This window comes from Mixophyes fleayi, chromosome 2 (assembly GCF_038048845.1).
Source record: "Mixophyes fleayi isolate aMixFle1 chromosome 2, aMixFle1.hap1, whole genome shotgun sequence".
Taxonomy (NCBI): Eukaryota; Metazoa; Chordata; class Amphibia; order Anura; family Limnodynastidae; genus Mixophyes; species Mixophyes fleayi.
Window position 1 is genome coordinate 368,018,177 of NC_134403.1, and position 17,380 is coordinate 368,035,556.

The 17,380-nt window shown below is 42.4% G+C and overlaps 1 protein-coding gene across 1 annotated transcript; it reads right to left on the bottom strand.

The window, feature by feature from the left end:
* Positions 1-706: 706 nt before the first annotated feature.
* Positions 707-16,701, bottom strand: UPK1B (uroplakin 1B). The gene is made up of 8 exons (XM_075198253.1): positions 16,616-16,701; positions 6,260-6,344; positions 5,391-5,591; positions 5,055-5,129; positions 4,038-4,160; positions 2,822-3,001; positions 1,735-1,818; positions 707-1,609 (listed from the first exon to the last, which is right to left on the bottom strand). The coding sequence occupies exons 2-8, from the start codon at positions 6,323-6,325 to the stop codon at positions 1,559-1,561; spliced, it is 780 nt and encodes a 259-aa protein (XP_075054354.1). The 5' UTR covers positions 6,326-6,344; positions 16,616-16,701; the 3' UTR covers positions 707-1,558.
* Between the last annotated feature and the right edge of the window lie 679 nt (positions 16,702-17,380).

A 17,380-nucleotide genomic window follows, 5' to 3' on the forward strand; every position in this document is an offset into this window, starting at 1 on the left:
TATTACAAGTTTGCTAAGGGGAAAGCATCTTTCAGGCCGGACCGGCTGCTCCAGTTTAAGGAATGCGGATGGAAGAACTAATAATCAAGTAGGGGCTGTGAGACCAGGGTCATCACATAACAAGGTTTATAGATCTGCTGTGAAACCAGATTAACCACCTTCCCTAGTAGACCCAATCAATTGCCCTACACTTAAGAAGAAGCATTAGAAAGGGGGGTGAAGTTGACCTAAACAAAAAATAAGGAGGCAGAAAGAGCCATGAGCAACATTCACAAAATATCTAAGATTTCCAGATCTTGACGGACATCAGGATATTAAAAGATGATCTCCCACCTAGGGCAGAGAGATCCGGGGGGGGGGGGGGGGGGGGGAGACCAAGTGGGAATCGGGGCTGGGGGCGTGATGTGTGTCAGAGTTCTCTGACATTTGGGAGTGAACTGAAAGACTACATTGTCATGAAAATTTATTCAGTCCCAACAAATTGCCCATTCTAATGTATGCAGGCGAGCTGGAGACTTGGGTATGCCCTCCAGCCAGTTGGGGGTGTAATACTCTTGTGCCCCCAGGATTATGTGCATTGCAGAATACAAGGTAGTAGTTTTGCATTGAAGAAATATTGGACAATTAAGAGATTAGCAGCCCCAAGAACAAGAGCTGACACTTGGATTGTTTAGAAGCACTCAAAATAATTTACATTTAAAGGATTTCATTCCCATATCTTGTTAAAAAGAAAGGAACAGATAACTTTACAACACAAACTTTTATTTTGGTTTGGGTTTCTCTTCAATAACCATAAAGTGAGTACATGTAGTAAGTAGACCACGTTTAATGCTTTAGTATTCAGAGAACAAGCAGTCCCTTAGTGCTGACAGAGGTAGAAGTACAAAAGATACATCCTGTACAAACAGGAAGACAGAATCGGAAATATCTCAGTTTATATAGACTTTCCATGTTTGTGAATGTCAAAAGTCTTAAAAATGGGATCAACTTGCCTTTTAGGCAAAGGATTCCTTTTAATTGTGTGACACCACCTATTTTAAGTGATTCTCGACTGAAAAAAAAAAATCTATAATATGTTTAGATGGAAGAGGAAGACAGATTAATACTATTACTTGTCCATGAGCACAGGATCGTTAAACTTCAATACACAATTAAAATTGGAAAAAAAAACAAAAAAAACAAACAAAAGAAAATAAAAATGCAACATAAAGATATGTGACGACATATTTAAAACACTTCAGAGGGAATAAAGGGTTAGTCTTTAGTTAGACTTGTAAGATCCACATTGCAAGACTTTGACAGGTTCTAAGCATCACATATACACAAAAAAATATATTTGTACAATCACAATGTCATCTGACTTCTAAAATAGTCATACAGCATTGGTTAACCCTCCCCCCCCCAAAAAAAAACACAAGTCCATTGGCCAATATTTCATAAGTGAGCAGGAGCAGCCCGCGTTGCGAAACGTTAAAGTTGACTCCCGTCTTCCATATTTGCCACGTGTTTGTAGATCTCTCCTAATACCTCCAAGGATGAAGATTAGCAGGCATGCCTCTTAATATTCAATTCGGACCCAGTAGAACATAGTTCCAAGCAGCACCCAAAACTGAAAAACAAACAATTGAAAAATATAAACGCAAGTAAAAAACAAAACCTCTAAAAAAAAAAAACCCTGTATTTATTTTACAGATCACGAAACGGCTTTGTGGCAACAATAATTAACAGACTTACCGTCCAACACAGGATAGCAAATCCAAACCAAGCTACGCCCCAGGCGTGACGCATCAGTGGCCCAGCAATCTCGTCGTAGCATCCCTGGAGGAATCAGATCCCAGAGAAACAAAGTTTAGAATCTGATATATCATCATCATCATCATCATCATTTAAATAGCGCCACTGATTCCGCAGCGCTGTACAGAGACCTCGCTCACATCAGTCCCTGCCCCATTGTAGCTTAAAGTCTAAATTCCCTAATATACACAGACACACAGACACACAGACACGGGTCAATTTTGATAGCAGCCAATTAACCTACCAGTATGTTTTTGGAGTGTGGGAGGAAACCCACGCAAACACGGGAAGAACATACAAACTCCACACAGATATATAAATACAACGTGTGACTGAAGCTGGATACACACGAGTCAGCGTACAGCAGTATCAGTATATAAATGTTACGGTCACAGTTATAACTATCCAATCGTTTGTAATCATATTACAATATTATAGTAGAGTTTTGATCCTTCAGAGCAGAAAGATATTTGCCGGGTAGGGACCAGTGTAAGATTGTTATATTACAAAGGAAAACAGTTACAATACACACACTTCAAATCAGACTATTCGGGGATGAAGTTTGTCCACTGAAAACTACTGATCAATGTGGATACGATTGATCAATCCACAACTAATTAATTGGGATCGGTCAATGCCTATATTTGTTGACTTATTGGGGGAGGGGGGGGGGCTACTACACAAAAAACAAAATAAAGATAAAAACCTTGGATAGAGAACAAAATGATTAAAATATGGTTATACAGTACCCAGGAACATAACAAATTAATGTACACAAGTTAAAATATAACAATAAAAATAAAGAATAACTCCTGTAAATTATACTTATATTTGGCGAGCAGAGCAGTCACTTGTGTCACAACAGTGCTCAAAAATGGTCAAGGCATGGGAGGGGGAGGGAATAACCCCCCAAACGACAAACACAAATATACCTTGATATGAGCAGTACGTTACACAAGCTGGAGCACTATATGGTAAAATAAACACAAAAACAACATTGTAGTAAAACCACCAACAAGCTCCTTACATTGAGGTTCAGGTATCCAGAAATCCCCAGCCGGCAGCCCTGCAGACTCACCGGCTGCCCGAGTCCATTCATGACGCAGCACTGCTGGGGCCAAGGGAAAGCCGAGTCGGCGTTGGATGTCCGGAACGCCGACAGGTAGTCCTGCCAGTCTCCCGGACCGTTGACGCCGCAACACTTTTTCTGGAAGAGGAAAGAGGTCCCACTTAGGTTATGTGATACCTGCGATAATGTCAGTGACCCATTTATCTTCTATTAACAGCTTTCCCCAAAATAATGTTTCATCCAAACTAATAACATTGAAAAGTGGTCCCCCCTCCCCCCCATGTATGGCCTATAGACTATACATGGGGGGGGGGGGGGGGATGTTGTATTGTGTGCATAGATTAATTTCCCTGGGAAAGGAGCTGAGCTTTATCTCCCGCAAGTTATGCTCTTGCAGCGTAGTCTGTTGTATCATCTTCTATCTCATTGCCAAATATTAAAGGGGTCCCCCAGCAATGATGGAACAGGGTGTATAGACTCCACATTGCTAATCCACTACAGCCAGTCAGCTCCACGGCGCACCGGTCTAAAACGCTGTAACGGGTTCTATATAACGGCTTCATGCAGTGCCAAAGTTTCACTATAATGCAACATCAAAAACAGCCAATTACAGTGTAGGGGACACAAGTTATATTTTCACTGCAATTCCTTCCAAGTGTCTTATCCTTTTATGATATAATGATTGACTTTGCTCCGTGTATGCAAAATGAGCCCCTTAAATTTGATATCATCGATTAAAAACATTTGGTCTTCAGCTATAGTCCACTGCATTAAGAATTACAATTCAGAATCACCTTGTATAATGTTTGTAGATATTTGCTCATCACTAGTTGGAGATGAACTTTGTTCTGCATTAATTCTTATAGGGACTATCCCTAATTTACCCTTTGTATATGTAAAAAAAAATAAAAAATAAAAAAAATATATACTTGTAATCGGACTTTGCTTAGTTACTATGATGGTGCTAGTTAGTCTGCTTATCAGTTAGTACAGTGCCCATTGTTTATATTCTCTTCCCATAATTCCTTAATATCCTACAGATCTTCTGTCAATGTAACCAAGTGCAATAATCCCCTTATAATAAAGCCTCTTGAGGCTGTGGAAAGAAACTACATCTAGTATAATCATTCCCCTGTGCTAGGGACAATTCGGCATAGAACATTTTTGCAATTACCATAAGCATGAGGTTGTTCCAGGTGTTCGTCACGCCATTAATTTTAGCAGAATCATCACTGTTGACAGGGTTATTGTTCTGATAATATTCCAACATTTGTTTCAGGAATAGGTTGGGAATGAACTATAGTGGAGAGAAAAAAAAAAATTTGAAAAAACGTTACATTGTGATTCAAAAAAGTTACAAAAATAAGCATAAAATTACTTGATAAAAACAAAAGCAAAAACACATGATTAAAAAGAAAAAAGTAAAGGAGATGCACAATTGTCCTCGGCTGAAACAAGAAACTTTCCCCCATACCATACTAAAGCTACCAGATAATAAATTAGAAATTTACTGATATAAGGGGTTCAGTAGTCTGGCCGAGTGTTCCAACGAGCATGCAGGTAAAGGAAATTAAGGACCAGGGACAAACGCAGGATTTGTAGAGGGGGGTTTCCACACCACGCCGCCAGTGGGCGTGGCCAGCATCCATGTGGGCGTGGCTATAATTTTAGACAGTGCTTGGCTGCTCTCCAATTCTTCCTATCCCCATAATATACATGGGCAATGCTGCGTGCACTACTGTTAGGTGCACACAGCTCTCCCTTTTCAAGCAGAGCAGTGTGAAGCGGGAGCAGGGTCCAGCCACCTCAATTATACAGTGCCCCAGGCTTGGAGGGGGTTTCCAGGCACTAGGAAACCCCCCTCGGTTTGCCTATGTAGTCCGCAATGAAAAAAATAAAAATCAGACTTCTTGACGCAGAGGCGATCTCATTAATTAACAGGCCCCTAAATCTGCGTTAAATAATTTTACTCCCTTGAGAAATGAATTATTTTGGCGAGCATTGTTACACTTCGAAAGACATACAAAACAATATTTTACCCCCTTCATTATAATGATCTCAACTGCTTAAAAAGCCGCCTCCACCCAACATCCATCCGCACTGCGGACGGGTGAGAGCACTTTAAATAAATAACTTCTTCAGGGAACTTATTGAAAAATCTACATCCCCGATGTGGTCACAAAATACTTACAAAGTCCCTATGTGTTGCCGCAACGATCGCGGACGCCACTTCGAAGCAGTAGACGATGAACATCAGGATTAAATACTGAAGAAATAAAAAGGAAACAGATGATCGATACTCCTATAACAACTATAGAATTGGGTCGGTAGAAAAGAACCAATAGAAGGAGCTGAATGTACGTAGGACACATTCGGTAAAATTCTGTCTTGGCGATTTGGAACCAACCAGGGTTGCAGTTTGTACCAGTATGACCTGCAACTCAGGCTAGTAATACAGAGAGCAAAAAATAAAAACAAAAACTACAATATAAAAGCACATTTTAGATCAAGCACCCTAAAGACTCACAGCCATAAGCATCCTCCGGTTTGATTTCATGATACCGATTATGCCCAGCAGAGACAGCAAGAAGAGGCAGAATCCGGTGAAGATGCCAATCCAGGCTGCTGCAAAGATGTCATCGTTGTAAGTGGCATCAAGTAGCGGGTAGAGGCGGTTCTGGTCCGACACAAAGAAGATACACTCCGCCGTCAGGGCAAGGCCACACAACTGGCGAGACAGGGAGGAACGGTGAGAGATCAATAGCAGATTAACACAAAACTTCCGTAAAATATATAAAAAAATTCTTATCACATGTTCCAATTCACGGGACACAGTCAAACGAGGTTGTGTTTCTAAGACGTAGAACACAATTGTGCAGAAAGTGAAGCAAAAGTGATCACAAGAGGACTGAAGGATATAGCCACCAGAGAAGCCTGCTTTTACACTCCCACCTTTCAGGCCAATCTCCACCATTACTTTACTATCACTGGTTACTGGGTCTACGGGGAATCTTTCAGAGGAGGCATGTAGTGAAGGAGATTCGTTATGTGCTGCCTTTACTGTATACCTACACCAATGCAGGTTAAATGTTTTCTCCTGGCTTCAAACCCCCATCTTTGTACCAAAGGAGGCATACACCCACCTTACTGCATTATGTGAGGCTGAGGGGCACTATTATAAATGGTGGGAGCGAGTCAATGAAGGTAGAAGAAATAAATATGTCCCCTAGCATGCACAAATGTTGGGGGGTAGGCAGAGACATTAGACTTCAAAAATAAATTTCTGTCACACAAGGAGGGGCACAGCAGGGGAAACGAACATATTTAGGACCCAACAATATAATATGTATGTAAAGTTAAGGTTACCACATTATATATACTTATACATCTGCTTACCCCAATAATCACATTTCCGAATATAAGAATACCCTGGAAACAGCGAACTCCCGAATCCCCCTTCATTTTCTCAAGAGTGAATGATCTGCAAAATTCACAATAAATAAAGACATTGAGTTTGGCACAGAAGCTGTGTTCAGATTATCAGAAGTGGGGTGTAGTGTGTAACAGAGGCTGAGCAGCCCATTTTAACAAACGTCAGTCCTAGCTAGCCCTCTTACACTCTCAGGGTCTTATGGTAAATGCAGGTGAAGACTGTAGTCTCCCTATCCTTGGCTCACGTTACCACTACTAGCACTAATAAACATTTGGAGAGTAAAGATCCACCTAGTTATTTCTGGTCTTTCAAGGTGTTTAGCATTCTATAGTATCCAGTAAGATCCTGGACATTACACCCTGCTCTGACTATTTGGCGCTGTAAGCAGGAAACATATCAGCTGAACAAGATCAGAGCGATTATTACACCGTGCACTATAGAACTATCAGACAATTTAATTCGGTATAAAGGCTCAAAATTAAAAGCAAACAGCAGGTTATGTGTGCAGTGGTTACTCTTTCTACAGTGACTTCTGATTGGTTAACATAGTTCCCCATAAGAAAAGCAACTATAGCTCTATAGCCAATGAGAATGCTTCTTTTGCCTTCAACTTGATAATGATGTGATCGTAGCATTAATACAACATGAATATGTTCAGGATATCCTTTTATGGCTGCACAAATTGCTGGCTCAATGGTCAATTCACCGTTTGTGAATCCTAAAGGACAAGATTGGTTAAGGCCCTAGTAGGCTGATCTATAGGAACACAATGGTGGTATAATAAATATTGGGCACTGTGGAGATTGGAAGGTTTGGGGATGATTCGGTCATAATCCAGCTGTGGACTTCTCATTTCATTCAGCAAAAATATTCACACAATGCAATGCTTTACTACAGACATTCCCAACTGTTTCATTCATATACCAACTACTTTTAAATTTATTAAAATATATTCATGCGTTATCCTTTTGCATATTTTTTTTTACCCAAACAGTAGAATTTCATATATTGGGGTTAACACATAAAATAAATACATGTGAATTACTTCTTTATGGCTATTGTCATATCTGTTGAAATATTCACTAAGTGTGTCCTTTGGGAACTCATTTTATTTCGGCTGTCGGTTTGGCTCATGGATACGTGTATGGCCCTCCTCTCTTTTCCCATTAGTCCCCGTCTCTTGAGGATTTTACTATATGCTCTACGTTTATGACACAACTATTTGTTAATAGCAAAAGTCACATCTGAGAAATGACATATTAGTCATTTCTAAGTGAATGGCTGAACACTCTGGTCCTCAAATTGCAGCTGAAACCTCACTCAAACACGAATACATGCCCTAATTCTGTCCCAGATGGACTATAGTCATCATGTTCATCCTGCCGCAAGAATCGCATGTTCTACCTTCCAGTCTGTGTCTGGTCTTCTTGGCTCCATGTAACCTGCAACATTCTTCTACATATATAGGTCTTACTTCCTCCTGCTCCACCCTAAATTCCTTCACGTAGACCTGGGCAACTTCTCCCCTGTTCTCAGAGCTGCCCAATCTCACCAACTTTTATTACCACTGCAAGATCCTATCTGCCTGCGCCTGACCTCTGGAACTCTCTCCCAACGACCATTCACCAGTCAAGTTCCATCACACACATCCCTGTCAGAGGTTTACCTCCTGTCACAAACTGAAAGGAAAATGATCCTCTGTGACATTCACACTCCATCACATATTAAATAATATATCTGGTTAGAGATGTTCTTCAAGCCGTCTCAAGCGTCGAATTTAAATTCTTGCAACACAACAAGCTCTGGATACAAATCTTTGTGTAAGCTCTGTGTCAGTACAAGGCTCTAGAAACAAGGCTCTAGATGAGGTTGTAGAAAATAAATAATTTCTAACCATACAGTTGTTACGGGAGCAGCACGAAGATGCTGGCACCTCCCCCCCCTCAAGCACAACTAACTGGATAGGCCAGTAGCCGCATAAATATGAGGACAGACACTTCAGGGGGGAGGGGGGGGGGTGAGATTAAAATAATGCAGAGACCATGGACCTATGGCAGTGTTGGCTAACCTGTGACACCCCAGGTGTTGTGAAACTACAAGTCCCAGCATACCCTTCCAGCAATAAGCTGCTATATATTGGCAAAGCATGCTGGGACTTGTAGTTTCACAACACCTGGAGTGTCACAGGTTAGCCAACACTGACCTATGGACTCCCCATAGTTATCAATTCATCAGTCCAGTAATGAGCAGCGCGATGGGCAGTGAACCTGTCAAAATATCAACAACGGGTCGTTTGAAGTTACAGAACACACCAGGGATCGCAATTATGATACAGAGAGAAGACTGACAGTGTGTTGCAGCATTTTTCATGCATCGCTGGTCTGAGCTGCATCCAGTAACACAGTAAATTCAGCAGACATCATTTGTAACAGGGACCACTGATCACTACGGTGAAGTAGAAACAGCGTTCACAGCGACGGTCCATTTACATTGTCCAATGAGCACCGTGTATACTTCTCCATAGGAAGCAATGGACCAATTACAAACATGCGCATGCAGTGTTGATATGTGTCTGAGCCTTCCCCCGATGTATAAATACACTGTGCACGCATCTCTATGAGGACAAGGTTGTCAGGGTTCTTTTTTTTTTTAATTTAAGAAGACAGATTCTTCAAACCTGGAACTCTCTGACCTACTGAACATACAGATCACATGCAGCCTTAAAGTGCACCCATCACCTACACACAGAGGCAGCCTTTAATAAGCTGAGCCTATATTCATGAGAATGTTCTCCCCGTGTTTGCGTGGGTTTCCTCCGGGTGCTCCGGTTTCCTCCCACATTCCAAAAACATACTAGTAGGTTAATTGGCTGCTAACAAATTGACCCTGGTCTATGTGTCTGTGTGTGTGTGTGTGTATATATGTTAGGGAATTTAGACTGTAAGCCCCAATGGTGCAGGGACTGATATGAGTGAGTTTTCTGTACAGCGCTGTGGAATCAGTGGTGCTATGTAAATAAATGGTGATGATGATGATGATGAATGCAGCCTATCCCGTCACTAGGAACCAGTGACATCACTGAGAATGCAGCCTATCCCGTCACTAGGAACCAGTGACATCACTGAGAATGCAGCCTATCCCGTCACTAGGAACCAGTGACATCACTGAGAATGCAGCCTATCCCGTCACTAGGAACCAGTGACATCACTGAGAATGCAGCCTATCCCGTCACTAGGAACCAGTGACATCACTGAGAATGCAGCCTATCCCGTCACTAGGAACCAGTGACATCACTGAGAATGCAGCCTATCCAGTGACTAGGAACCAGTGACATCACTGAGAGTGCAGCCTATCCAGTCACTAGGAACCAGTGACATCACTGAGAATGCAGCCTATCCCGTCACTAGGAACCAGTGACATCACTGAGAATGCAGCCTATCCCGTCACTAGGAACCAGTGACATCACTGAGAATGCAGCCTATCCAGTGACTAGGAACCAGTCACATCACTGAGAGTGCAGCCTATCCATTCACTAGGAACCAGTCACATCACTGAGAGTGCAGCCTATCCAGTCACTAGGAACCAGTGACATCACTGAGAATTCAGCCTGTCCAGTGACTAGGAACCAGTGACATCACTGAGAGTGCAGCCTATCCATTCACTAGGAACCAGTCACATCACTGAGAGTGCAGCCTGGGATTTTGCAGACTGACAATGTCGGGTATGGATAAAGTGTTCTTATGTAACAAGGGAGCAACAGTTCCCAGCGAGTACAGCACGAGCGAGTTTATTTTAGTGTAAAAAGTTTTGTATCCTTAAAAGTTAATCGGATATCATGCTACACAAGTCAATTCATTTACATTTGATTCTACACATTTCAAAGATTAACTGCATGCCCAAAAAAGTTTTTGCATGGAAATTGATATATATATATATATATATATATATATTATTTTTATTTATTTTTTACACTGCACTCTGCTCTCCTAACTTAGACAGTTTGAAACAAATGTGTCTATGTTCCTAATTCTTTAAAGATGCATTTTGATATTAGTTTCAGAAAAGAAAAGGAGTTTTTTTGTACATTTTTTTATTTAACGCTTATTAAGTTTCCGATCAAAGGATATCAGACGTATTCCTCAATTAATTATTTATTCACCACACATATAAAATGCACAGTGCAAAGTAATTTTACATTGCTGGGATATCAATTTGTTCTCAGAATATAATTACATTTTTTTTTCAATACAGCCATCTCCCCTTTCAGGTCTAATTTACCGTGTGTTTAGCCAAAGGCAGGCGATACTTATTAACACAGCCGAGAACTTTCCAAGCCAGTTGACCCTGGGTTGATTTACAACATGAAGATTTAAATAGCTATATTAAATCAGTTTTAGGAGAAAGGTCATTTTCTGTAATGGGTGTCCTTACAATATCATAATTTAGAACGCATTAAATTAAACATCTAAAAATGTAACTGATGAATTAAACAGAAAGAACATTATTGGCTTAGAAGTATGAAAACCAATATTAGGATTGTAATAGCTGTCAGCAATGGTAAAACACAGAACATGGGTTAGAATAAGCAAAGGGCAAAAACCGATCAGGATTTTTTTTTTTTTTTTGCACTGGGAAGTCTATTTTACAGGTATCATTGTGGTACTTTAATCGTCAAAATACCAGTTCTATTAACGCCCTGCGATGGGCCTGCATCACTGAGGAAACTAAGCATCGCTCAAAAATATAACTACCGCATCAAATTCCAACTTCCAACACTGTAGAACCTCTCCTTTTATTGGATAAAACTTTTTTTTTTTTTCCCAAAATGTTGCTCGTTTTATTCTCATTAAGGTCTTAAAATAATAAAGAGCGTGAAGGGACATTGGGTCTGTCTTCATTGTGCGTGGACCTTTTGTGTATTTGAAGTTGGTTTGTTTTTTTACCTTGACAAAGTGTAATTAGATGGTTTGAAATAGGTCTCATTTAAAGAATAGGAAGAGACCAAACCTCCAGCAAAATTCAAGTGTATTTGCACAGTGAAAATGGGAGGTATCTTTACGCATAGCAAGGAACGCCCTCACATCGCCGATGCAGACTTCTGTTCCTCCGCAAATGCTGTCATTTTACTTTATAACAGTCGGTAGAGATCCAGGCATGTAACGTTACCAAAGAGGCTTTTCTGTCACCCTTGTTCATTTGGGGTGTTACATACATACATACATAGTCCATCGAAGGCAAAAAAAAAAAACCCCCAATAAAATAGGTGACCGTCTATATCCTGGTGGAATCAGATCCCATGCCTACACAAAGTGACCCTCTTAAAATACAACCAGCTTTGACATAGGGAATTGACAATAATATTTTTTTTCTGCTGCCTTCTGGTGGAAATAAAGTATATACTATAGCTGTTACATTTCTACTGTCTACCATAAGATTCCTGGAGCTACCTGGGCAGCACTGACCAGTACCTGGATAAACAGTAATAATAAAATTATAATAAAGTGCATTAATCCCAAATGCTTCAGAGAACCGTTTTTTCAACCGAAACAACGCAACAAGAATTTATAACATTATCTGATGCTTGTCTACAAAGATGGTGTTCTCCTGCCTCGCTTACCACGTTACACCGGCCCTACCAGCCCTACATGATTCCAGAGTTTTGTAGGTAAACTAAATGTATTTCCTTGCCTGTTATAACTACACAGATTCCATCTTCTCGACACACGCTGCATTTGTACGTTACAAAAAGTTCTGGTGTTTTGTAGCTAGTTATCCAGCTCAAGGATTACACTCATCTCCACCACACGGCCCCTTCAAAATTAACCTCTCCCTGTCCTGCTAAAGCTCATCCTGACAACCCAAGATCGCACAGAGAATGACCCCAATTATAGTCAACAAACCAATTGTCTGGACTTCATCTGGTCAAATGGTGTCAACAATCTAATCAACAATGGCTGGAGAAATCATCATACAGTCACCAAATTATTATTGTGGGGTTAGAAGGTAAATATAATTAAATCAGAGCCAGCACTAGCTCTGGGCAGCACCTCTCCCCATGAGAAATGGTGTGCCCCCCTACAGACATTGCACCCCCTCATGAGACATGGTGTGCCCCCTCAGACATTTCACCCCTCCCCTCCCCATGAGAAATGGTGTGCCCCCCTACAGACATTGCACCCTCCCATGAGACATGGTGTGCCCCTTCAGACATTGCACCCCCCCCTCCCCATGAGAAATGGTGTGCCCCCTCAAACATTGCACCCCCCCCCTCCCCATGAGAAATGGTGTGCCCCCTCAGACATTGCACCCCCCCCCTCCCCATGAGAAATGGTGTGCCCCCTCAAACATTGCACCCCCCCCTCCCCATGAGAAATGGTGTGCCCCCTCAGACATTGCACCCCCCCCTCCCCATGAGAAATGGTGTGCCCCCTCAGACATTGCACCCCCCCTCCCCATGAGAAATGGTGTGCCCCCTCAAACATTGCACCCCCCCCTCCCCATGAGAAATGGTGTGCCCCCTCAGACATTGCACCCCCCCCTCCCCATGAGAAATGGTGTGCCCCCTCAGACATTGCACCCCCCCTCCCCATGAGAAATGGTGTGCCCCCCTACAGACATTGCACCCCCCATGAGACATGGTGTGCCCCCTCAGACATTGCACCCCCCCTCCCCATGAGAAATGGTGTGCCCCCTCAAACATTGCACCCCCCCTCCCCATGAGAAATGGTGTGCCCCCTCAAACATTGCACCCCCCCTCCCAATGAGAAATGGTGTGCCCCTCAGACATTGCACCCACCCCTCCCTATGAGAAATGGTGTGCCCCCTCAGACATTGCACCCCCCCTCCCAATGAGAAATGGTGCCCCCTCAGACATTGCACCCCCCCTCCCCATGAGAAATGGTGTCCCCTCAGACATTGCACCCCCCCTCCCAATGAGAAATGGTGTGCACCCCTACAGACATTGCACCCCCCATGAGACATGGTGTGCCCCTTCAGACGTTGCACCCCCCCTGCCCATGAGAAATAGTGTGTCCCCTCAGACATTGCACCCCCCCTCCCCATGAGAAATGGTGTGTCCCCTCAGACATTGCACCCCTACACCTCCAATGCTTATTACCTTTGCAGGCTGGGGGCGGTATTCTTTGCATCTAAGAGTGTGGCGCTGAGCAATGACATCATAGCCAAGCGCCAGTCTCTCAGCCCACCACAGACACGGAGGTGTAGCAGACGGCAGCTTCACAGATCGCTTCTCCAACATGTCAGCTGCCAGCAATGCCAGGCCATTAAAAACACTGGATGAGGAACGTTATGTTGCTCATTCTGTGTTTTATTTGCCATCTATCCATCGGCACCATAGACAACCCTCCTGGTTCTCCTAATGGTAGCACTGGCCCTGTAAATAATCCTATATTGAGGTCAATAACAAGAAAAATATTGGAATAAGCTTGGAGGAGATGAGGCTGCAGATTATACTCCAAGCCCAGGGTGTATGTTGTTCTGTACTGCAGCCAAATATTACTGGTGACGTGTGAAAAGGACAGCTGGACACAAGGCCAGATGCAGGAAGATTCAGTGTACAGACATTGTACAAAGTGTGATCTATGTCACTGACCACAAGAGTGACGCGTCCAACTGCAAACAGCCTGAAGGCGCATCAGTGACCGCTGCTACGTAGGTATTACAGGAAAAAATGGTTTCAACACCTTATAAGGATGCATAAAATGCATTACATTCTCCTTCTACACTACCGTTGGCTGCTAAATTGTCCATGACGACCAACAGTGATCCTAGGGTGCTAGATGTAAATCACACTATCCGGTCACAGCGACACAAGGGGGTATATTTACTAAACTGCGGGTTTCAAAAAGTGGAGATGTTGCCTATAGCAACCAATCAGATTCTAGCTGTCATTTTGTAGAATGCGCTAAATAAATTATATCTAGAATCCGATTGGTTGCAAAATCTTGTGTAGTTTAAAAATCATGAACGCCGGCCACTAGAGACCGCTCATTGCTGCCACCTACAGGCGAACCTGACCTGTCATAAGGGGTCAGATACAGAATATTTGACAGATGAGACACAATTTAGCCCACAATAGCCTGTGTCACAGATCCTTACGGGCTTTACATTCATACAGAAACTGAATTATTTGTGCGATACTTCTGTGTGCATTATTGTAATGTCAGCAGGGGGTGCGAGGTTATTAGGTTTGTGTTAAAGTACATTTGACCAACCTTACAGGTGACAGCTGGTCGTAGGATTGTGGAACACGAGCCAAGAATCACCATTACAACCTGTCTGTCATTGGGTGCAATGTCTTAACTAGCAATTACTGGGCCGCATAGGGACAGTCTGACAGTCCCTACATATGTAACACACTCCCTTCTCTTCCCTTGCTAACATTAAACCAGGGCACTCTAATCTGCTCCACCCCAATACGTTACAGTGATTAATAAGGTTAATTTTAGTAAACAAAGTACAGGTCAGGAATCTGTTATCCGGAATGCGTGGAATGTGGTCTTTTCTGGGTAAGAGGTTCTAAAAAACAAATTGGTGTACAGCGGTCTAAAATATACAAAAACACACCCACAGCATTCCTCTCCTGGCTAAAGGAGGACTCCACCCATAGTGGACACCTCTTTGAGCAAATAAGTCCCCCCGCATAGCAAAAAAGCGAGAAAGCTGATTTAATTCCAGCAATACTTCAATGTATAATTTTTACAGTAGAATACATTCAATAATTGTCCCGTTTTGTTGCATTACAGAAAAAGTATTCAAATTCACAAGTGAACCCTAAACTGTTTAGCAGCGCTCCTCACAGTGACTATGAGAGTAATTTTCAGGTCATGTTTGTGCAGCAATTTCCTTTTTCTTGGCCTTTGGAACTTTCTAGATACACTGTTTCCTCCCACGATGTTACTGTATAAATAGGTTTCCATTCTAACGCTTACAACAGCTGCACCCCATCTGTTTACTAATGTCATTGGAAAGGATTGATATCCTCAGCTTTATGATATCAGTTCTCCTATACAGACCGGTCCAAATACAAACATTCCTCATATACACTTCAGATCCCAGAAATACCTGTTCTGTATCCATCACACACTAGGATACAATGGGAGAAAACCCATTACTGCTGTAACCCTCACAGCTCCCCTGCAGCTGGAGGGATGGGGCACGTTGGGTCTATTTTTACCAAGAATCTGCCAGCGGCCACTCCCAGTAGCAACCAAAAATGGCCTTTAGCGAAACACAAAAACAACCAAAAGGTCGACTGCATGCAATGGAAAAAGACGTGAACGCCATTAGGGATAGTCAACATCCTCCATACCCGGGGGTCTCAGACAGCTATTAACATAATGAAGGGGGTCACTGGATCTCTAGGCAAATAGAAGAATCACATTATATAGACCTTACGGCTGCAGCTATCGATCTCCTCATATATCCCTAAATTCTCTTCTACAGTCCCCAGTACTAACTTTCCGAAAGACGTGCCTACGTACTTAGATTGCGAGCTCCTGGGGGTACACACAAACTACGTATAGGCTTTCCATGTACTTGGAATAAGGACGTATATTTCTGTTAAAATAACAATAATATTATGGAGTAAATCTGCCTCTGCTGATCTGTCAGATTGGCCCAATCACAGATCACTGGACATAACGTGTAATTAACCTACAGCACCCCATAACAGACACTGAATCCTGTGATCTATTTTCACTGTTAACCAAAGAACATTTCTGACAAAAGGGTTTAATTTCAAAACTCACATCATTACTTTGTGTACGCTTGACGACGACAATCTAACAGAATGTGACTTGTCTCAATTTATTTTATTACTTTTTAATCCAAGAAACCATTTTCTCTGTAGCCTGTACAGCAACACAATGACCTGACAGCCAGTCTGACATACAGATAACAGATTTGCTTTCAGGACTGAAAGTTTGCCATAGGAACAACACATTGATCCCTTCCTAAATGTACAACTATTGTTTAGGTTTAAACATAAAATATTATTGCATTATTCTATATCAATTCCACAATGCTGTACACATTTCTTCTGTTGATTTTTGCCTGGGAAACAAATATTTTGTCAATTGCTCCCTATTTTTTCTGTGCATTTGCCCCTAACAAACAGAAGAAAAAAAACCAAAAAAACCTCACAACTATAAAACAATTGCAACTAAAAAAATAAAAATACAAAATCACACAATAAATACACAGGTGTGTTGGCACAATGCATTGTTAGTTGTGTCTGTATGTGTAAATCCAGCATATAACAGGACCTCACGTTGCACACACAGCAGTAAGAGACTTACCTGCAGGGACAAGCACCTGTCTGAACCTCCCAAGTGATAGCAGCCACCTGTACTCACTCTCCTAACTGCAACTCTTTAAAGAACTCTATCTTGGAGAGCTGTGATTGGGCAGAGGCAGTCACATGACTCGTATACCTGGCTGAACCAGTTTCCAGATAGATGGAGGCATGTAAGTTATTTCACCATTATGCAGGAATGTTCAGTAAAAAAACAAATCCACATTGCTGGAGATCTCCAGTGATTCATGGGGCTGTGAGGAGGGACAGTGACAACACTGGAGTGGAGCCAAAAAAAAAAGACATTTGGGGAGAATCATACACACAGTATATGTGAAGTGATTCACTGATGGACCAATGTGGGTCTACAAAGTCTATATGTCATATACAGGCAGGGCCGCCGAGAGGGGGGGGGAGCGGGTACATTTTACCCGGGCCCGGCCATGCCAGGGGGCCCGGGCCGGGCCCTTGCTGCTATTTTTTGTCATTTTTTTTTATTATTTTTTTTTTTTGTATTTTGCGTATTTTTATTTTTTTTAAAAAAAAATTCCCGCGGGGTAGGGGGAGGGGGGGGGGGGGCGTTGGTGGGGGGAGCTATAAGAAATAAAAAAATAAATAAAAAAATCAATACTCACGTGACCGCGGCGCCGCGTCCCTCCTCTCCTGTCTTCTCCATTCACACTGACTGTCGGGCGTGACGTCATCAAGTCACGCCCGGCAGTCAGTCAGTGAGGAGCGCCGCAGCCTGACAAGACCAAAGAAGAAGAAA

Coding starts and splice junctions, on each gene's coding strand:
- UPK1B (XM_075198253.1), bottom strand. CDS start 6,325: ATGAAGGGGGATTCGGGAGTTCGCTGTTTCCAGGGTATTCTTATATTC. Junction 4,161..5,054: donor CGGCAACACATAGGGACTTT/GTAAGTATTTTG, acceptor TCTCCACTATAG/TTCATTCCCAACCTATTCCT. Junction 3,002..4,037: donor GGAACAACCTCATGCTTATG/GTAATTGCAAAA, acceptor TTCCTCTTCCAG/AAAAAGTGTTGCGGCGTCAA.